The sequence below is a fragment of the Lissotriton helveticus genome, chromosome 4_1 (assembly GCF_964261635.1).
Source record: "Lissotriton helveticus chromosome 4_1, aLisHel1.1, whole genome shotgun sequence".
In the NCBI taxonomy this organism is placed as follows: Eukaryota; Metazoa; Chordata; class Amphibia; order Caudata; family Salamandridae; genus Lissotriton; species Lissotriton helveticus.
The window spans coordinates 1,882,650,185-1,882,673,143 of record NC_136063.1 but is presented as its reverse complement, the minus strand read 5'-3'; the positions used below and the strand labels follow the sequence as shown (position 1 = coordinate 1,882,673,143).

Genomic DNA, 22,959 nt, shown 5'->3' with positions numbered 1-22,959 from the left:
GACTTCAGTCACTTGCGTGCAGCTGAGAGCTGGAAGCGCGACGCATCGAGAGGAAGCGTGTCGCTGCCGCAGCTGAAATCATCGCAACGCCGGAGAAGCGAGCCTCCGTCGCATCTCCCTGGAAGAGTAAGTTCATCGAAGCTGCCTGCTGTGTCATCATCGGAGAAGCGTGACGCCATCAAGAGAGTCGCCATCGCATTGCCGAAGAAGCGTGTCGCAGGGATTGTCGCGGCTCCAAAGTACAGAGTCGCCGCAATGCTGCCAGGGTGTCATCGCATTGCCGCATCAAGGGCGCCATCTTCTCGGATCGCAACTGGATCATCGCATTGTCATCGCATCAAGGCGCCATCTTGCGCACCGCAATAGGCCCGCAGGCCGAGAATTTACGCATCACCTCCGCACCGGTAAGGCTCGCGACGAGTCCCCTACTCTGCGCAAGCATTGAGGAAGGACGCAACCTTTCCCCGGGTCACGGAACCGACGCATCTCCCCTTCTGCGAGTCTTTTTGTCTACTTTGCGTTACGCATCCAGGTACTTTGTTGAGAACTTTGTCGCATCTACCATCAACTTGAACTAAGAGACTTTAATCATCTTTCAAGTAATCTTAAGAGTAGTATTGTGGATTTTTGTCATTTGTGGTCTTGTGTTTAAGTCTATATAAAGAATACTTATTTTTATAAAACCTGTGTTGTGTCCATGTGTAGTGTTATCACTGTATTACTGTGTATATTCACAAATGCTTAACACACTGCCTCTGAGATAAGCCTGCCTGCTCGTGCCAAGCTACCAAGGGGGTGAGCAGGGGTTATTAAGGAGTGTAATCCCCTTACCCGGACTTAGAAGTAAGGGTCCCTATTTGGACAAGGGTGAATACCATTGCCAACTAGAGACCCCCAGATCTAACAGAGTTACTATTAAGTGAACCATCAAACAAGCACCAACACTGGTCTTTATGAGTAAGAAGTGAATCACTGTAAATCACAGAGTGGGTAACTCAGGAGGTGTAAAAGATTTCTAATCTTTGGTCTCAGATTAGTAGGCTGTCTATTCTTAAGGATGACTGGGGGCAAAGAAATTGATATGTTTGAGCAAAGCTAGCAGTAGATGTTGAAGAGAAGGGTGGAGTGTTGGTTACACAGAAATTGCGGTAATGAGTTTCCCCACTGTCGAGCAGATTCACCAAAACATGTCTAAGTATCAGCCGTCACTGGGTATACTCAAAACCACAACCAATGATTGGAAGAGTGAATGTTCAGGGCCTCGCTTGCAGGTGTGGAGGCAGTATCAGCAGCCATGCTGACCCCTTCCAAAAGAGTCATTTACTGCCTGTCAATCCACAGCCTTACCATTACACCCACCTCCTTCTAGCCCTGGACCCCAGCTCTGTACAAGGTTTGGATTTTTGGAATTACACATTACACATGGCCAATTATATGTTCAGCCTATCAACAGTAATACAAGATGCATCTCAAAAACCCAATTGTCCATCAGCTTACCATAGTACGATCCCATCTCCAACAGCTTTGAATAAGTCATTTGTGTTTGGGTTCATTGGAAGAACGTGCTTGCAGTCAGGATCGTTCTCTAAGGCTTTGTTTATCCAATTAACGAAGGCATATTTTTCTTCCTCTAGAGTAAAGAAAAGAAAAAAGTACTTGTGTTAGATTTGGAAAAAAAATTAGTACCCATTCATTTAAGGAAGACCATTGGTCGAAATCAAGTCCCTTTGACAGTATTCAGGACCTGTGCCACATATACCAGTTATTGACTTCTGGCTTGTCACAGACATTGATCAACTACTGCTTCCAAATGAAGAATCTGTGTTTGCAGCGTGATACTAACAGGATGCATAGAGGGTCTCTTCAGATTAAAATAGAAGTCTAAATTAGTATAAAATGATTACAGGGCCCTGCTATTACCTGGTTGCTGGTCTTAGACTCCCATCTCGGTCACTTGGACTGGTCAGATGAAGCTCAACTGGTCAAGTTAAAGTACATTTCACAGGCAGTAGTCCAGAAACCGAGATGGTGGCCACATAACAGATACAAATGTCCCATGTCCTAATATTTAAATGCCATTTACCTTACTTGGTTTGTGGCTTTGTTTTTGCACTAGGATCTGTCCTTTCACCTGCCCTCCTCTGCAGTGCCTCACCCAAACATAGTTCCCCATACCTCCTTCTGCAATGGTTCCATAATTTCCTTTCTATAAAAACTTCATTTTGTTACACCTGGTCTTTGCTCAATGTGTTCTTCATGAGCCCAAGTTATAAAACACTAGCGCCCTCAGAAATGGGGAATTACCGTGGGGGATCTGATTTGCTACACCAAACTCCAGCAGCAATTCTTCAATGTTATCCAAGTGCACCTAAAAATCTCAGCAGCTTTTAGAAGGTGAAATGTTGGAGACTCGGAGGAGTGGATTGAAAGCGAGGTATACCCATGTACTGCAACACCTAATTCGGGAAAAATGCCGGTTTACAGTTCTTTTGGGAATAACAAATAATTTGCTATGGAAGCTGTTGTGTAGTGTGTTCACTTAGTGGCCTGCCCAAACAGATCATAAGTTTCCTCATTCACTACTGACGTTATTTCAATCATATTCATCGCGGGGGGACAAAATGTTCTTCATTCATTGTCCTGACCGGTCCCTGGTATTTTTCTTAAACTCACTTTTTTTTTTAAACATCTTTTTACCATGTCTGTTATTCTACATGGTGCCTATTTCTGATTTCACAACTAATATTTATAGTTTTCTTGACGCAATGTACTTCTTGCACTTCAGCGGAAACATACAAACTGAAAATACTAGATAATCTGACGGATAACCCTAAAATGTACACACTGTAGAATGCAATGTAAATGCAAAATAAAAAAAAAACACAAGTAGTATCAAAAGGACATGCACATTAAAACAAAACAGGAGGAATAAGTGTTTGAATGAGACACGGAAATGTAAAAAAAAAAATATTATAGTATACAGGTTTCTGGAAAAGCAAGGGAAAATGCAAAACATAAAGGCACAGAAGTCCAAGTACAGCCAGTGATGGCATACTACGTTTGGACAACACTCAATGTAAAGACACATCCGAGTATTGAAGTAGCCATGTACTGCTGGAATTTGCGATATGCTGAGGCGATGTTACAAGTAGTGGAAAGGGAGAATCATGAATGCGTAAACTGTGTATGCTGATCAAGCGGTATCCAGGTTAAAGACTGTCTTTCTAAGCCAGCTACAAAATTCTTCTCTTTCCATGACCTCTGATTTAGTCCTTCGTACCACTGCCTAGCACACCCCTACTGCAGATGGGCACATCCAACAGCTATAAAGACCTCTCTCGTTCAAAACGCTGAGGTTGTGCCACGTCTTTGTGTGACCACAGCAATGTAGGCAGATACCACACCACCACTTGAGAAGTTGACAGGAAATCACCACCCGAGCAGGAGCACATTAAGTATTAAGTAAAGAGACAGGAGATTCCCTGCACTTGACTACAACACCTCGGTGATCACTCTACCGAGCAGCTCAAAGGGGTGGAAACTGGCACCTCTAAGGATGTACAGACTCAAAACAGCTTTGTGGAGCTGGTGAGCGTACAGCCCAAAGTAACAGAAGACTTCACGAACAAACAGGGAGTATGCTGGCAGTAAGCAGCCAATGCAGCAGCCGGCTCAGGATTACATGCAGACAGAGCATTTCTGGAGTAGAGGGAAGGTAGCCCAGAGGGACAATGGTACCATGTTGTCTAGAATTGAGCTCTTGGACTGGAGTGTGGCACATAGAGGTGCTGGAGCCGTGATTAATGTAGAAACTTTTCTCTCCAGACAGATGGGTAATTTGGAGACATTGAGGGTGTTCGCTGGAGAATTTAACCAGCATGATTTACCAAAGCTCTTAGGCTTGGAATGTGCACCATAAACAAAAATTCTAAGCAATGGGTTTCAGAAGTTTGTCAAGCTCTCAAACTGTACACAAGCACTGGACACAGAAATTGACGATCCATTTGTTGTCACAGGAAGTGGATCGGACACAGTAAGACAGCAATAATGGAGATGATGGAGGACTTGTACCAAAACAAATGCATGATTCACAATGGAGACTAAAGTAAGTACCCAAGTAAACAAATGCAGAACACATGATGGGCAATATGGATTAACTGATCAATAGGAAAAAAGCAGGGTGGAAGTCAGGGAGGCTTAGAAAAAAAAACTGACTTTTAGCACCGTCATGTCTAAAACAGCTCAAATGTAGAAGGGAGATCAAGGAGGAATTTATTTGTCACTGCTTTAACAAATATGGGCCTGCAGGCTCAACTGGAAGATGACTATCTGAAAGAGTTGATGCCTCTTGAGGGAATAATCCCTCTACAAGGACAACTGCACCAGACAGACTATTCACAAGGAAGGAAGAAACAAAGCAAGTGGATGCGATTCACTGCTAGTGACTCAAAGAGAGTCTGGGACCAAAGACATTATACTCTATGCAACTGACCAGCAAAAAGAAATTCACCCACAAGGGGCATACAGCATTGGTTGTTTTCAGGACCTGAGCCCCAACACTGCAGAAAATAACCCGAAGGACATTGAAGGGGTGGAATAAAAGGGGATATAGGCAGTGTGTTCCAAGAGGCAGCAAGATGTAGTCTCCTCCAAAGGGACGATCTTCAACTCTCCTCAGACACAGATTGATCAGAAATATCTAGAAATAACTACTAGAGGTCATATGGAAATAGGTGGGACTGGCTGCTGTCTTACTACCGTTAAGTATCAAGGTGTACTCATAGAAAATACTGAGGACTGGGCAACAGTGGGTTAACATAGGAGTGTGTTCCATTTGTTTAAATACACAGAAAAAAGGATCAGCCTGCAAGTGAAGTGGCAAATGTAAAACACATAAGGGAGTTACTTTACAATAATGTTATCTGCAAATAATACAACTCCCTGGACTTACAATCAAATTAAACTGGCGGGGTCCTAATGAGGTGTTTGTCCATGTATTTCCTAAAGATCCAGTGTTAACGCTAGAGTAGTTTTAGTATACTGTACCAGAGTAAGAATGTTGTGTCCCTTCGCTGGACAGCTCGGACGTGCCACCAATGGCGCATATTCCCTCTTTTCGATTGATCGCTTTTCTGAACGTTTTAGCAACGTCGCTGCTTTTGAGCTCTTGGACAATCTGAAACCGGAAAGTAAAAACAGCATCAGATACATTCATAGATGTGGTATGACTTATTAATGCTGAAATAGCAGTTCAGAACTTGGCCCTAAAGATTAAATAACCCTTTGTAGCAAATAAAGTGGAGTATGGGTTGAGACAAGGCAGCACACTGCTTTAGACGACTTCTCAGTCTTCAAAGAATACCCCAAAGAAAAATACATTAAAACCAAAAGACTTCCATTTCCTTAAAAACAACATCCGTCGCTTGAGGACATCAAAGCGCACCACGTTTGCTTGGTTGTGCTTGGAATTAAACTAAGTCCATCAAAGTAAGGATTCTATTGCAAGCGAAGAATCGGATGTAAATGTACTCATTCTCTATTTAATTATGTTTTTGAGTGAGGACTGGATTTATGGAAAGTAGTAACCAACAGAGCACGTTTAATCGAACAACAAAAAAACTTTACAGAAGTTCTAAATTGGAGCTATTGAACCTTTTCGTTACTTCCCTGTAGTTTCATTAGCGTGCAGCAGGGCCACGGCAGTGGTGCATTGTATAAATACAACTAATGTACACCAAGAAATCACATGACAAACATCTTAAGTCATAAAACAGTCCGCACTTGGAAAAAAAATACCATACAAAAATAGTTTTACAACGCTACGAGAAAGTGTTCGGAGGATAAGAATAGAGATAGCAAGTTCCCATTTCGAATAATATCCATTTCACAGAACTCCAGGAAAATAATTCAATATTGTAGGTTAATGCAAGTCATATCAACATCTGGCTGAACAAAATACAGCTGTGATATTCGTACTTTTAAAAACATAAGGGACATTCAAGTGATACTTGGGTAGAAAGAGCCTATATTGCATTCGTGCTTCCATAAGTTTGTATTCACCCTGGAAGCTGATTTCCACAAAAACCGAAATATGAACGAGGGCACACTTAGAAACGGTCACTGCCAAAGCCAACAGGCCAACCTTTTGGAAAAACACAGGTCAAGCGTAAATGGGGTTACATGAAAAAAAAATGTTACGCCTGTTTTTTTCATGAATACATCAACATACATTTGAACTAGAGAACACTAAAGTATAAACGGCAAAATGGTGAAATACAGGACTTGAACATTAGGTTTAAGTATTGGCACTTACTACCCGACATTGGTGAGTGCCAGAGTTGTCTTCCAAGTGACTGTACAAAAATGTTATCTGACTGGGATAAACGGAAACATGGGCATGAGTTCACCTTTATAGGTGGTCTGATATGAAATGTATGTATAAAGTTACAATTGGATTTGCCTATGTCAACATTAAATCAATTACAGTGCACGTTTTTGTAGAAAGGATTATGAACAGGCAAGGACAGAAGTCTTCATTTTTCTGATGCTACTCTATTTTCGCATTTTCTGAGGACCACTGTTGCAGCGTTTTCCCAGTCAAAAGTTTAACCTCCCGCCCCCTGTTCTGGTTCACATACAATAAGAAGGAGTCTTGCGAAGGGACAACCTCCTCAAACAGCCCGAGGCAGGTACTCCACACAGGTTACTCGCAATAGGGCCAACCATAGTGAGTGAAGTCATTTGTAAGGGACAGCTAATAGTTGAGAGTAATTACGTGGCTCCCTACAATGCAATAGTCACAGAAGGCACCAAAAGGCTGAGCCACTCGCAGTAAGAATCTGTAACATCCAGCTTGGAAGGCTATGATCAAGACTCGCATGGCCCCTTCCAAAGAGACGAAAATCACTAGAAAACGCAACGCAATCCCTGAATGTTCAGGTTCTGATCACTTAAGCAGCCATGAAGTCAATAAAATGTTATAAGGGAAGGGGAAGCAAGGACACTATGTTTACACAGCCTTGATGCAATATTTTTTTCCTGAGTAAGGGCATAATTGCTCCAGTTATGTTTAAGAGTAGAATGACGGGGTACTCTCCGCTGTTTAAGTATACAGTCATTGAATCATAAAAACTGACCTTCCAGAACTGTAGAGGATACACTGCTACTACCATGCTATCAAACAATGGATATACTCCAAAGACCCTTTTATAACACAGCTACTCAATCTCAGAGCAGTGGAAATCAAGCATGGGAAAGGAACATAGACCTATGAACAAGGTAGACCACCAAAGATGAACCGAACAGCAAGTGTTCATTTCTAATGGCGAGCTACATAAGGGACAAGTGGATCGCGTTATGCCAAATCCTGGAACATACAACAGTGACATTTCCCCCACAGTTGTCACTCGCCTCATATCTTATCTTCATAATGTGCTGGATGGCCTTTTCTCTTGGACTTTCTGCTCCTCTCTACTACTTAGTGGTTCTCCAACCAGCCGCCTACCTCCTTTCTGTATTGCCCACCCTTTCCGTTCAAGGTTGATCTTGGTGCCAAAACAACAATCTCCAATCTCTGCTGATGTTATGTAAAATCTATGTGGCATCATCCTTCTTAGCCAAACATAGTAATAGCCCCTGCAACTCAAAACTGCCATGCAAGTACTACAGCTTTCATATAGCTCTTTCCAGGGTCAATCCACTCAGGCTTCCCTTCAACCCAAACCCAATAAGAAAACTCCAGTTAATCTTGGAATCGGTTTCATGCTTTACATCCATACTTTGTGAAGCTACGGAGTTAGGTCCGTATGAGGTGTAGGGCAGGCTGGACCTTATTAAATTAATAACACAACAAAAAATGCCTACACCCAACTATTTTTTCAAAAACACGAATAGAAAGGGAGGAGTGCAGTGAAATAATAAAATCGTTATTGTTTTTCTGCATTTTGATACAGATAAGCGACGAAGCCCTGATGACAGTCCAGGAACTGGTTTCCTTGGACTAGAAACGCGTCGGCACATCTGAGGGAGCAATTAATATCACTAAGCGTTCCAATTGGCTTTCGCCAATTGCAAAGTTATCTTCAATTGAAGAGTTGCTCCTTCCTTTGACTTTGTCTCCTTTCTTTTCTTATGGATACAGTTTAGCTCTATTGTAGGATTTACATTTTTTCCTTTTGTTTGTATTTTGTATTATGTGTAGAATGTATGATAGTTGTGTTCATGAAATGTAAATAATGGTCTTGTATATAGTTTTGTATATATGTAATTGAAATATATTGAATGTCTTTTTTCCTTTTCTGTAAAATTAAAAAAATAGTGAATATTCAATTCAATTCAATAGAGACTTTATTTCGGTTATATTTCACACCATAAAAGTACACATATATACAATACAATTAAAAACATTACTCATAGTATTACAATAATTCATAGTCACATAAAAAAGTCATATTACACGTGTCCCAGTGCCAGATAAGTAAACCGGGTAGATAGTAAAGTGCAAATAGTGCCGGGTATGATACCTCAAAAAATATCTTTCAACAGGTAGGCTGGACGGTCATTGGAAAATACAGTATCACTTGTCCAAGCAGTTTCTCAGTTTGACAGTTAAGAATTCTATTACCTGGAGAACACTGTCACTGTACAAAAGCTGTAAATATATAAATGCTGGTCTGATTTGGTTAAATGAGTGAATAAATAATGAAGTAGATAGGTATAAATAAAAATACCGGGTCAAACTCAAAAGTCTTTCTGTTTGCCCCATTCTTTAGGAATAAGTGTTTTTGATCAAATAGTTAGGTGTAGGCATTTTTTTGTGTTTTGTTTTGTTGTGTTATTACAGCCATACTTAGCAGGAGGTTGCTATCCCTCACCTCTGCTCAGGACCAGTTCTTCATTATCCATTTTATGTCCATTAAATGTAATAGCACTCAATTACACCATATTAAGGTGTAATCCTAAGAAAAGAGACTGAATTAAACACAAACTGGAATATAAAGCACAGACTGTTAATGCCCCAAAAGAAGCCTACAGAACAAGTTACCTAACCTCCGCAGTGTCCTTTATGGTGGCTACACTGACTGTAGATTGCTCACTATTTGACTCCTCCCAGGTGCCAGATGGGATCTGGAAATTTCTTCTGCAAAAATAGCCCACACTGAAAGGTGGCGCCATCAACCTCATCTTTGTCCCACCTCCATAAGTGACAGGCAGCAGCATGTAGGTGCCACCCATGTACCCAGAGGTCAGTTTATCAACCCACTACGTCCGTGCTGTCAGACGTAGAGCAACGGACACATTAGAATGTCAGCGGTGTGCAATCTCTAGCTTGGAACCTCATGATCTTTCAGAATTGCACTCCATAGAATGGGAGTGAGGTAACGGGTATTTAGGAACCCGTTGGTGCCAGGGGATAACACCCGAAGACCTCCGAGTTCTCCCTTGTTCCGGACCACAGAAACACTGAGTCTTCTAGTCGCAGTCAGAGATCGAATTTTATTGGTAGCTACCAAGTAACAGGTGTCCTAGAAGCACGACAAACACGGGTCATGTGTTCTCAGGAGACTGTTCGTTTTTACAGAACCAGCCTTCTCCTTATATACAAAAATAATAGCTGCAAGCAAGAATTCTTGAGTTTATGATATGGCTATACACATATTTCTACAATAATACAAAAGAGCGAAGTCATGTAGGCAAGCCCGTATTTTAGACGTCCAATTCGTGATAGATTACCCAGCCAGGCCCGGAACTCCCATCAGATATCGATGAAACCCCAATAAAGGAAGGCACCTCCTAGTCATAAAACTGGTCATAAACAGGGAGCGTGGACAGGTGTGTATGTGTGTAGAAAACATGATCTGGATGTAGTGAATGGTTTGGGGCATGTTATGCATTGATGCTATCGTATTAGGCCACTGGGCGAGGAGCTGCCCAAACAGGTTCGGCTGGAGGCAATGGAGTCAGTTGGGACGGGTCAGGAGGAAGTCAGGGAAGGTGGACGTGTCCTTTTAGATCAAGCTCGACCTTTAATTGACTTATCATGAGGGCAAGACACAAGATGGATACCGTTTACAAAATGGAGTCTGAGGGGTCAGGACGGAAACTGCGATTCAGGGGTGTTAGCATACCTCGATCATGACGCAAATGCATAGGAATGATGTCCTAACCATTATCGGTTCGTCGACACCAAATTCGTCATGGTACGTTGATGTTTCGGGACACGGGTATTGGACCTCGATACGGGGACAACAGTAGGGTCCAGAATTTCAGAACCACAGACCCTCCTTTTGCCCTCATATAAGGCAATAATTCATGTTAATCCGAGTCTAAATCTGTATGAAGGAATTCGTGGAGATGCTGCTGTAGCATCATTCTGTTGCTCAGTTCGTCCCTTGACACAGGCTTCCGTACACATGAGGTAGCACAGAGGCCACATAGTGCAGGAGCGCACTGTACACACAGGCAGAACATAAACAGAAGTGCTAAGATCATCCCAATGAAGATCAGTGTTTTCCATCCCCAGGTGGCGATCAGTTCCCAGAACCACCCTAGTAAGGACCAGTCCCCTTTTTCTACATGAAGGGAACCAGATATCTCGTGTAGCTTAGAGATGGCCTGGTACACTGTCGGTGCGTTATCAGGGATGAAAATGCAACAACTGGATTGGATCACTCTACACACACCACCACGATCGGCGAGTATGATATCTAGGGCAACTCGGTTCTGAAGGGTCATAAGTCGATCCGACTGAAGCTCGGTCGTCAAATTGCCAAGGGCTCCGGCCGTTGTAATCACGGCGGATTCAACTATCCTCGATAACTGGCGAATATTCCTGCTGTTCACCATAGGCCCCCAAAATGGCAGAAAACCCTTTGCGAAGTCAGCGAATTCCTGACCCGCGGTGTCGTCGTTACTCATGACACCCCTAGCTGTCCTTGTCCGATGGTAATCTGCCCTGGCCGTGTAGGTGGGAGGCAGCAGAAATGAGATAAAACATGTACCTGAGAAGTCAGGGGGCAACCAGGTGTAGGCTTGGTCATGGCAGACGAAATACGTGCCTTTGGCTGCTAATGGTATAGGGGAAGTTCGGGAAGCGAACACATATGTTTCCGTGCATATACTCTTTCCTAATTGTGCTTTGGGATCCCTGCCGATACCTTGTCAAGTCAAGTCAAGTCAGAAGATTTATATAGCGCGCTACATACCCGGAGGGTCTCAAGGCGCTTGAAGAAGGGTGGGGAGTTACTTGTCGAATATCCAAGTTTTAAGTTGCTTTCTGAATGCAAGATGGTTGTGAGTGAGACGGAGGTGAGTGGGGAGTGAGTTCCAGGTTTTAGCTGCGAGGTAGGAGAAGGATCTGCCTCCCATGGTGGTTTTATTGATGCGAGGTACGGTAGCAAGGGCTTGGTTGGAGGATCGTAGCTGGCGGGAGGGGGTGTAGAAGGAAAGTCGTGTGTTGAGGCATTCGGGTCCAAGTTCGTAAAGTGCTTTGTGTGCGTGGGTTAGGAGGCGGAAAGTAATCCTCTTATTGACGGGGAGCCAGTGGAGGTTTTTCAGGTGACTAGAGATGTGGTCTTTACGCGGGATGTCTAGTATGAGTCTGGCTGATGCGTTCTGGATGCGTTGTAGTTTTTTCTGGAGTTTTGCGGTGATTCCGGCGTATAGGGTGTTTCCGTAGTCCAGTCGGCTAGTGACCAGTGCATGGGTGACCGTTTTTCTGGTTTCGGTGGGGATCCAGCGAAATGTTTTTTTGAGCATGCGAAGAATGTTGAAGCAAGATGATGAAACGGCGTTGACTTGTCTGTTCATAGAGAGTGAGGAGTCCAGATTGACGCCCAGGTTCCGTGCGTGGTCCGTCGGGATGGGTGCTTTTCCAAGGGCCTCTGGCCACCAAGAGTCATCCCATGCGGAGGGGGAGGTACCTAAGATAAGGACTTCTGTTTTGTCTGAATTCAGTTTCAGACGGCTGTGCTTCATCCACTCGGCTACTTCTTTCATTCCTTCATATAGGTTGGTTTTGGCGGTGTTAGGGTCTTTGGTGAGTGATAGATCAGTTGAGTGTCATCCGCGTAGGAGATGATGTTGAGGTTGTGTTGGCGTGCGATGGTCGGGAGGGGGATCTTGTATACGTTGAAGAGGGTGGGACTGAGTGAGGACCTTTGGGGTACGCCGCAGATGACTTCAGTGGCCTCTGAGTTGAATGGTGGGAGGCGGACTCTCTGGGTTCTTCCGGTGAGGAACGAGGTGATCCATTCCAGTGCTTTTCCTTGGATTCCGATGTTTGAGGCGCTGTAGAAGGGTGCTATGGCAGACTGTGTTGAAGACTGCGGAGAGGTCGAGGAGGATGAGGGCGACTGTGTCTCCATTGTCCAGTAGGGTTTGAATGTCATCTGTTGCTGCGATGAGTGCGGTCTCAGTGCTGTGTTTGGCTCGGAAGCCGGACTGTGAGGAGTCGAGGGATTTGTTGGTTTTGAGGAAGGTGGCGAGCTGGTTGTTGACGGCCTTTTCGATGACTTTGGCCGGGAATGGAAGGAGCGAGATGGGGCGGTAGTTTTTGAGTTCGGTGGGGTCCGCTGTGGGTTTTTTCAGAAGGGCGCTAAGTTCTGCGTGTTTCCAGCTTTCCGGGAGGGTGGCGGAGTTGAGGGAGCAGTTGTTGACGTCTGAGGTGTGGTGCTATGATGGAGTCTGCTTTGTTGAAGATGTGGTGAGGGCAGGGGTCTGTGGGGGATCCTGAGTGGATGGAGTTCATCAGGCGGATGGTGTCCTCAGTGGAGATTGGGTTCCAGTCATTAAGGATGTTCAAGGGGGGTGAAGGTCCTGCAGAAGGTTGGGTGGGTTGGTCTCCGGGTCGGTTGTCGAAGCTGTTGTGGACGTCTGCGATCTTGTTGTGGAAGAACGAAGCTAGGGAGTCGCAGAGGGCTTGAGAAGGGGTGATGTCGTTGGAGTTGGCTGAGGGGTTGGTAAATTCTTTGACGATGTTGAATAATTCCTTGCTGTTCTGGGCGTTGTTGTCTAGTCGGTCTTTGAATGCGGCTTTCTTGGCAGATCGGATAAGTTGGTGGTGTATGCGGGTGGCGTTTTTGAAGGCGTCCCTGGTGCTGGTGTTTGGGTCTTTTTTCCAGGCTCTCTCGAGGGAGCGACAGAGTTTCTTCGATTTCTTAAGATCATCGTTGAACCAGGAGGCGTTTTTGCTGCCTAGTTTGATTTTACGTTTTTTCAGCGGTGCTAGGATGTCGGCGCTGTTGGATAGCCATTGGGTGAGGTTAATGGCTGCTTGGTCGGGGTTTGAGGAGTTGGCAGGGGGGTTTTGAAGAAGCGATGAGGAGATCTGGTCGATGGTGATTTTGTTCCAGTTTCTTCGCAGAGTAGGTTGAGGATGGTTGTGAGTTGTGGTCTTATTGTAGATAAAGTGTACGCAGCTGTGGTCCGTCCAGTGGAGAGTAGTGGTGTGACTGAAGGAGACATGTTTGCTGGAGGTGAAGATAGGGTCGAGTGTGTGACCTGCGATGTGGGTGGGCGTAGTGACAAGTTGTTTGAGTCCGAGGTTGGCGAGATTGTCCAGAAGGGAGGTGGCGTTGCTGTCATTGCTCTTTTCCAGGTGAAAGTTGAGGTCTCCCAGCAGAATGTATTCCTCGGAGGGGAGGGCGTGTGGGGTGATAAAGTCAGTGATAACGTCGCTGAATTGTGCACGGGGTCCTGGAGGTCGGTAGAGGAGTGTGGTCTTGGGGTCACTTATGTTTACCTTGTAAACATAAGTGACCTCGGTTGGGTACTATCCAAACTGGGCGGGATTTCTTTGCTGTCTGGCTCTTACTCAGGTAAACCCCATATTTAGTTACGTTCCAACGAGTGTACGGAGTGAGTTCATCTTTGGGAATCGTTAGATATGTGTCGAACTCTCTGCTCATATTTCTTATCCCTGCTACTAGTGCCTTGTTACTGGAATCACTCTCAGTAGAACGGGTCGGGTATGGTTCTAGGGCGAATAGGAACATGGTCTGGAAAGCCCACAGAGAACCATAATAACTGAAAGGCAGGATGAAGTACGGGATACCCTTATCAGTCGTGTGCGGCATGAGTCCGCATACCCAACAGTTCGATGTGTTCATTATGGACTGGTGTAGAAGTTGAATGAATGAGTTATTTACAAATTCGAGTCTTCTGGCAGACTCGTGTTCAGGTAGAGGGTGAAAGGAGTGTGTGGAGAGAGTGAGGAGGAGGAGTTGGCCGTGTGTCATTTGAGAACAAGGAAACTTGAAAGACGAATAGAGTATAACCAGTCAAGAACATTGCTATGCTACACAACATAAAAATACATATTATCAAAAACCTTCTTTTGGCCAGTATCGTGCATAATTGTCTTTCAAAGTCCGTGAGTCTGGCAGGTCTCTTTACCCTAGGAAACTCCATCCTCTACTTGCTGCCCGCGGTGGTAGGTTGATTCTGCCAGGGAGTGCGCTCTGTTCAGTCCGGGGTAACTCCCTTGGACCAACCAGAACCGTTGACCTAAACGTCCCCAGTTGCACTCCCCAGACTTCAACCGCGACCCTAGCAGCAGAACCGGATGGCGATTCGAAAATCAAAAATGAGCAAGTTCCCTGGGCGAGAGAGCTGAAAAATCAAAAATAGTTCTTAGGGGAAAAGAAAATCACATTAGTTTGCTTTTATTAGTCTCTTTGTTTAGACCTTAAATTGTACCGTCGTTTTCCTGGTACGGTGTTGTCTTCAAACAATGTCTCAGGTTCGGTAGTGTCCAACTGCATAGACGGTGGCACAAGTCCTTGTAAAATATGATCACTCTCCTTTTCGGTACCAGTTTCTTTCAAACGTGCATTGCTGAAAGGGAGGAAGCGAGGTATGGATTCTGTCTCAGAGTCGGCAAGTCCTTCCTTGACCCACCGGTCGTATGGGAGGGGTAGAGGGACCCGTTTACAATGGGTCCCGTGCACCCAGTTCTTTTTGCCTTCCACCCGAACAGCTGATCTCGTGGAAAGAAGTACCAGGTACGGTCCGGTCCACCTCGGCTGTCCGTTATTTGTGCGCTGGAAATTCCGCACCAAGACCCACGTGCTGGGTTCGATGGAGTGACCTGGATCGTCAGAGGCTGGCGGAGAGGAACTGTGAACCTGTTGGTGTAAAACACGCAATTTAGTTGTTAATTCGCACAAATAGTCAAGCAGTACGGGGTGCTCTATTTCGCTGAGTTTCTTTGGCCTTGGCACGCCCCAGACGTTGGCTGGGCGGCCAAACACTATCTCATGAGGACTGAGTCCTAACCTGGAATGGACGGTCATTCTGGTTGACAAGAGTGCTAGGGGCAAGGCGTCAGGCCATTTAAGACCTGTACAGGCTTGGATCTTGGCTAATTTGAGCTTTAAAGTGCCATTGTAGCACTCTACTAATCCAGCTGATTGGGGGTGATTCGCAGAGTGAAACTTTTGTTGTATGCCTAAACACTCACACACTCTCTTCATCACGCGTCCTACGAATTCACTTCCATTATCACTCCAGACGATTCTAGGCATACCGAATCTAGGGAAGAACTCTTTGACAAGGGCTTTGGCAGTTGACAAGGCAGTATTGTCCTTAAGGGGGTACGCTTCCACCCACCTGGAGAAAGCGCAAACAACAACGAGCACATACTTCAGATTGTTGCACCTCTCCATGTGAATGAAATCGAGCTGCAAAACCTCGAACGGATACGTTGGAGGCGCAAAATGACCAGCTGGAGTTGGGGTTCCCCTACCGGGATTGTACTTCAAACACACCATACAGTTTCTGACCACATTCTCTGCATATTTCGGGATATTACCATTTTGCCATACTGGGGCCAATAGTTTACAGATTCCTCTCGAACTGATGTGCGCAACTTCATGAGCCATTGTTACTACTGCAAGTACATATGCGTTAGGTAATAGCCATCGCTGGTGTTCTGACAGTTCGACCCAACAACCATTCGCGTCTAATCTACCTTTACTTTCTCTCCATTCATTCACCTCTTTCTCAGTTGCCTCGGCTTGTATAGATTTCACGCTTTCAATGGTGTCCTCACACATTCCTACATCCGTAATCCATCTAGCGGGACCTACAACATACATCCGACTCATCGTGTTCCTTGCAGTCTCTTTCGCAACCTCGTCTGCAAATGCATTCCCGCGGCCAACATCATCCTGAATCTTTCTGTGGGCACTGCATTTCACAATTGCAACTTGTAGTGGCAGGGTCAATGACTCGAGGAGTTCATTAACTAACTGACCATGTTGTATCTTTGCACCATGTGACGTAAGGAACCCACGTTCACGCCATAATCTCCCAAAACTGTGAGCCACGCCAAAGGCGTATTGGCTGTCAGTGTACACATTCACTCGCTTTCCTTTCGCTAACACACATGCTCTGGTAAGTGCAATCAGTTCTGCGGCTTGTGCAGAATTGTGGGAAATACGCGCGGTCTCTACAATGGTGTGTAATGTCGTTACGGCATATGCTGCAGTCGTATCACCATTCGGCAGCTTGAAACATGAACCATCAACCCATAAAGTATCGTTGCATTCAGGAAGGGGAGTGTCCTGTAAGTCTACTCTCCCTTTTGTCTCTTCTTCTGTCCTAAAACAGCAGTCATGGTTATCAATCTTGTCTGTTTCTGTCGGAATGGGTAATAACGTTGCGGGGTTCAGTGTATCACACCTCTTTATGTGGATGTGACTTGCTAGCAGTGTAAGTTCGTAACTGGATAGTCGAGCGCTAGTAAGATGTTGTGTCTTCGTCCTGTTTAGTAAAATGTCTACTGCATGCGGGACCATAACGATCAGAGTATTATTCATGACTAATCCAGCGGACTGTCGAATGCAGACAGCTGCTGCGGCGGTGGCTCTCAGACAACTTGGTAGTGCCTTAGCCACAGGGTCTAGAGTTGCCGAAAAATACGCGCATGGGCGACGTCTGTCCCCAAAATGTTGTGTTAAAACTGATAATGCACAACCTTCCTTCTCATGGACATATAATGTAAAAGGCTTACTGTAGTTGGGGTTTCCCAACACAGGAGCCGAACATAATGCATCACGCAACTTGTGGAAACTCGTTTGGCAATCTTCAGACCAGGGCATAGGATTTGGCGTGTCTTTGCAGAGTAGTGCCAGCAAGGGTTTAGCTAGTAGTGAGAAATTCGGTATCCATTGTCTACAGTACGATGTAATGCCCAAGAAGGCCCGAACATCTCTCTGTGTCCTTGGGGCACTCAGTTCTGCAATTGCCTGTATTCTTTCTGGTGTCAGTCTCCTTCCCTCCTTCGACAAGATGTGACCTAGGTAGGTTACTTCTTGTCGGCAAAATTGGAGTTTGGAAAGAGAGACTTTGTGCTTCATGTCACATAAGTCACGTAATAATGATAACGTAGCTTTCTTGCAAATCTCTTCAGTGTCTGCAGCGATCAGCAGATCGTCTACGTACTGAATCAGAGTTGAGCCATTCGGTAGAATAATCGTGTCTAGTTGTGTTTTCAGGGCCTGACTGAATATTGATGGGCTTTCGCAGTAGCCTTGAGGAGCACACTTGAAGCGGAAGCTTCGTCCTCCTAAATTGAAGCCAAAAATGTCTCTACTTTCCTCGGCAATCGGGATGCTGAAGAAAGCGTTCTTCAGGTCAATCACCGAGAACCAAGCTGCTGAAGCTGGAACCATTGTCAATAAAGCAGTAATGTCGGGGACAACTGGAAACTGTGGGATAACTACCTTATTTACTTCTCGGAGGTCAATCACGAACCTGTACACAGGCGGTTGTAAAGGATCAGTACGCTTTAAGACGGGCAGAACTGGACTGTTACAAACATAACCTGTTGTTTCTTCGATGACATTTTTATCGATCAGATCATAAACGATCGTCAACAATGCATTTTCGCATTCGCTAGATATTTTGTATTGGGTAATACGTGGCAACCTAACGTTGGCTTTCAAAGTTATGACATACGGTGCTATCTCCAAACGACCTACATCATTAGAGCCATTAGCCCAAAGTATATCAGGAAGTGATGACAATTCAGTTGGAATATTGTCCTTTGACAAATACATTGGAGAAATGACTTTCTTACCTAAAGTAAGTTGTACTCCCAAGGGGGAACAGTACAAAGTCGCATATAACCTTTTTAGCAAATCCAAACCTAACAAATTTTCACCGCAACCTGTTGTAAGAATGAGGGGTGCTTCTAATTCGCACGGGCCAATAGAAAGCGATATAGGACTAGAGATCGGGTTTCTAACAGGGGCTCCAGAGAAACCTACTGAAACATTCATTTCGCCAGACAAAGGCGCGCCAGGAAGTTTCGAGTGCATGATAGAACTTTTTGTAGCACCAGTATCCAGCAAAAATGGCTCTGACACTCCTGAGGTAATTACCTCGACATAAGGTCCATTCTGATCTACTGGAACTGAAACAACTCCCGCTCTTCGTCCATGGCTGTCCTAGCAATCGTTACCCTCATTTTCGTGTTCGGTGTAATAGTCGTCAGCATAGTACTGAGCTGACCTAGACGATGCATTATTCTGTTGGTCAAAGCTGTTCATCGAATTCTGAGGCGGAAAATAAGTTGTATTCTGGGTGAAATTTCCACGGCCCCTACCTCTAGGGGCGTGTTGAACACCTCTTCCCCTTACACCTGAAGCACCGCTCAAATGTCGCGCAAGAGCCGGACAATTACCTTTAAAGTGACCCTCTTCCTTGCAATACGCACATTGATTCGGGCCATAAGCAATACGCTGATGGGAAAACTCGTTTCCTTGCGCGTTTCTCGAATACTGCTGTTGTTGATAATTGGGCTGACTAGCCGTACGAGGCGGATAGGCTTGCTGGAGAAGAACTTTAGTTTTTAAATCTTTTGTCTTTTTGTCTACTTTATCTAGCTCGTCTTTGCGCCTATTTTCATAGTACTGGGCTGTAGCTAAAATTTGCGCTGACGTAGAGACAGCCCAAGCACTCTCTGAATCTTTCAGTTTATTACACAGTTCAGGAATTAAATTATGTACGAATTTGTCTACAAACAATCTTTGACCACCCTCGGTAGCCATATCCTGACCACTATGATCGGTGAAAGTCTCCTCAAATCTTGTGAAAAAGTCAGACACATTCTCATCTTTCTTCTGCTTGCACGCAGATAGCTTGTCCCAGTTTACGCGTACTTCAGGCATTATTGTTTTCATGTACGCGATAATCCTACCGGGAAGTTCAGCTATTAACGGCTCAGGTTTAAAACCACCTATTTGTCTAGCATCCATAGCGGTAATGTTCGCCCATGAGTCACCTAGTTCTTGGTCATGGTTCCTATGACGGATTTTGCTCCATAAAGGATGTGGAACAACGTTCCCAAACAACATGTCTACATCCGCTAAATTCATTATACATGAGCTTGCAGTTTGCGATAACTCCTTATAATACCCAGTCGGGTTTTTACGAGGATCAGGCAGTGTCTGCTTGAGTGCTAAGACTTCGGATCGTTTCCAGGGGACATGTACCCATACACGCTGGAAATGAGGCAGAATTGGTGGATTCGCATTCGCATCACCTTTCCTCCAAACCGGAGGAACCTCTCTCATGGGGTACTGTCTCGCTCTTTTCCCACCTGGTGCATCGTCTTCGTGACATGATCTAGAGACGTTTCCCTTACTCCTATAAGAGAGAAATAACTATCGCTTTCTCAACATCTGCACCTATAATCATACCTTCATAGAACTTAAAGCGTGTACGCCATAGTTCGTTCATTGTGCATTTGGAATCATTTGTCTTCACATCTTCGCACAGATATACACACATTTCTTCGAATACGTATCTCTGGGTGGGTGCATTCCATTGACGGAAAACGTCCATAACAGACTGAACATCATATCTAACAGTATCCGTAATCCATTTACGGGCTAGTTCATTTAGCACTTTTCTTTCCTCGTAATCAGGCAGTTGACTACGGGACTGTCTATGTTCTGTTTTAGGCGTTGTTTTAGGCGACCCAAAGAAAGGTGAAAACAGACTAGTGACTGTACCTGTCACTCTTTGTCTAATAGAAGGAGAACCTTGCGGAGGGGTAAGTGCATCGGAAAAAACAGGCTGAGGCAAAGAAGAAGTAGAGGCAATAGCAGAGGAAGTTGAAGTAGTAGCAGACGTAGTATCATAGACAATAGCTGGAGCTCTAGGCAAAGTCGTAGAAGTAGATGAAGAAGGTAGCAGAGACGGCGGCCTTTGAGAAGGCTGCGCCGGAGAAGTAGGAACCAGCTGAACAGTAGCTGGAGTTTGTGCAATAGCTGTGTTCCGTGCGCCGGGACGCGGTATAGTAAAATGCTTTGGCGGTGTAGTAGCGTCTAACGTATACGGTGGAGGTGAGCTTAATAAGTGGGACATTAATGGATCTTTCTCGGATCTCTCCTCTTGACCTTGTCCCTTATTTGGTAACATCGGGTAGCATTTATCTACTGCTAGTTTCTTGCTCCTAAGCATTTGTTCGTTTTCCTGCTCTTCCTCGTTATCCCTGTATGTTATGGCAGCTTGCACCATCGACATTCCTCTTTTATTCTTTTTTGCTAATTTTATTTCTTTCTGTTTGGCTTCTTTGCGCCATAAGCGGAAAGAGTCAAACATCGCCGGCCGGGCTTTTCTCTTGAATAATTTGACCTCTAGGTTATCTAATATTTCTGAGTCGAAACTACCATATTGGGGCCATTTTAAAACACCATGCTTGCGGGTGTATTTTATCCACACTTCATTATATGTGATGGGACCTACGCCGTGCTTCACATAGAGCTCATATGTTGGAGTTCCAATCGGAGGAACCGGACAGGAATCCTCTAATCGGGAGTCCTTACTATAACCAAGACAAAACAAGTTTCCAAGTCTGCTAAAACCAGGCATCTTTGCTCACTAGTCTAGCTTCAAACTTCAAAGGATTATCTGTTACGATATTTCTCGTGAATACACAAGTTCTTCGGCTTTGGGGCTTGCAAGTACCAAATCAAAGCGTATCTCAAGGATACCAAAAACTAAGGACAAACTAAGGACTGGGAGACGCTCCACTTATACTTAACTGAAGTATTTGAAGATCGGTGACGTCGCTAGAAGACTCGTCTATCGTTTCGCTCTACCAAGGATCACTGGGTCCAAAACAAGGCGATAGTCAGGGCAGCAGTCCTTCGTAGCCGTCGGGACGCGGGGAACCTCGCAGCAAAGCCCTTCGGAACCACGTTGACATACAGGGGTCGCTGAAGTGGCTGGCCGTCCTCTGGAATTTTCACACGAAGCTCCTCACGAACATCTGGCTTGGACCGTTGCCGCTTGATACCGCCCAAGTTGGGCGCCAACTGAGGTAACGGGTATTTAGGAACCCGTTGGTGCCAGGGGATAACACTCGAAGACCTCCGAGTTCTCCCTTGTTCCGGACCACAGAAACACTGAGTCTTCTAGTCGCAGTCAGAGATCGAATTTTATTGGTAGCTACCAAGTAACAGGTGTCCTAGAAGCACGACAAACACGGGTCATGTGTTCTCAGGAGACTGTTCGTTTTTACAGAACCAGCCTTCTCCTTATATACAAAAATAATAGCTGCAAGCAAGAATTCTTGAGTTTATGATATGGCTATACACATATTTCTACAATAATACAAAAGAGCGAAGTCATGTAGGCAAGCCCGTATTTTAGACGTCCAATTCGTGATAGATTACCCAGCCAGGCCCGGAACTCCCATCAGATATCGATGAAACCCCAATAAAGGAAGGCACCTCCTAGTCATAAAACTGGTCATAAACAGGGAGCGTGGACAGGTGTGTATGTGTGTAGAAAACATGATCTGGATGTAGTGAATGGTTTGGGGCATGTTATGCATTGATGCTATCGTATTAGGCCACTGGGCGAGGAGCTGCCCAAACAGGTTCGGCTGGAGGCAATGGAGTCAGTTGGGACGGGTCAGGGGGAAGTCAGGGAAGGTGGACGTGTCCTTTTAGATCAAGCTCGACCTTTAATTGACTTATCATGAGGGCAAGACACAAGATGGATACCGTTTACAAAATGGAGTCTGAGGGGTCAGGACGGAAACTGCGATTCAGGGGTGTTAGCATACCTCGATCATGACGCAAATGCATAGGAATGATGTCCTAATCATTATCGGTTCGTCGACACCAAATTCGTCATGGTACGTTGATGTTTCGGGACACGGGTATTGGATCTCGATACCGGGACAACAGTAGGGTCCAGAATTTCAGAACCACAGGAGGCACAAGGGTGGTGAGGATTCCTCACCTTCTGAATCAAAACCAAAGCAGTTTCCTCCCAAAGGTGGTGGGTCCGAGTAGTGGTCTTTACATGAGGAAGTGCTGCAGGACCGAACAGATGAAGTGACCCTCCTTGAGGATTTTTCCTGCCAGATCTTTCGGACTAGAACAGCTTAATACAAGGGACAAACCACCTCAATAAGGTCGGTTTCTACACTGGCGAACCCAGCAAAGAGGAGAACATAACTCAGTTTGGCACGAAGCAGATCAACCGGTCTGTCCTCACACGAATTGAGACCCAGCAGCCAGAGTAGAATTACTTGATGCACGGGAAGTAAGCTGCCTAAGTCTCATTCACCATCTCCACTGAGCGGTTAAGGCTGCTTCTGGTTCTGCTCAACCTCCACTCAGATGTAGCTTACAGAGGTGCAGGACTCTGACCTCCTGTTGGAATAACAGAGCTTCTGAAAGAAGTAGCTTTAGAGCTCTGATCCAGCAGACCAAGGTAACAACCTACCTGAGCTCAGGATGAGTTAAACCAAGTCTCTCCTGATCTTCTTCTGGGCCCATGGGATCAGTGGCAGACTAGAATGCATAGGAGGAGCACAACATCCCACCGAAAGCAGAGAGTTCCACCTAAGGAACTCCAGGGTGCAGAAGGCTGTGCATTCGCAGCAGTCTCAAAGATATCTACTGAATGAAAATGGTTTGAGCAACCTCTGGG

The 22,959-nt window shown here is 45.1% G+C and overlaps 1 protein-coding gene across 2 annotated transcripts in view; it reads right to left on the bottom strand.

Moving 5' to 3' along the window:
• Positions 1-22,959, bottom strand: part of PLS3 (plastin 3) — a 440,804-nt gene that overhangs the window by 149,544 nt on the left and 268,301 nt on the right. For both annotated transcript variants that reach the window (XM_078688533.1, XM_078688534.1), the window contains exons 4-5: positions 5,047-5,176; positions 1,498-1,630 (exon numbers count right to left, since the gene is read on the bottom strand). In XM_078688533.1, coding sequence (XP_078544659.1) covers positions 1,498-1,630; positions 5,047-5,176 — 263 coding nt within the window. The remainder of the gene's footprint in view (positions 1-1,497; positions 1,631-5,046; positions 5,177-22,959) is intronic.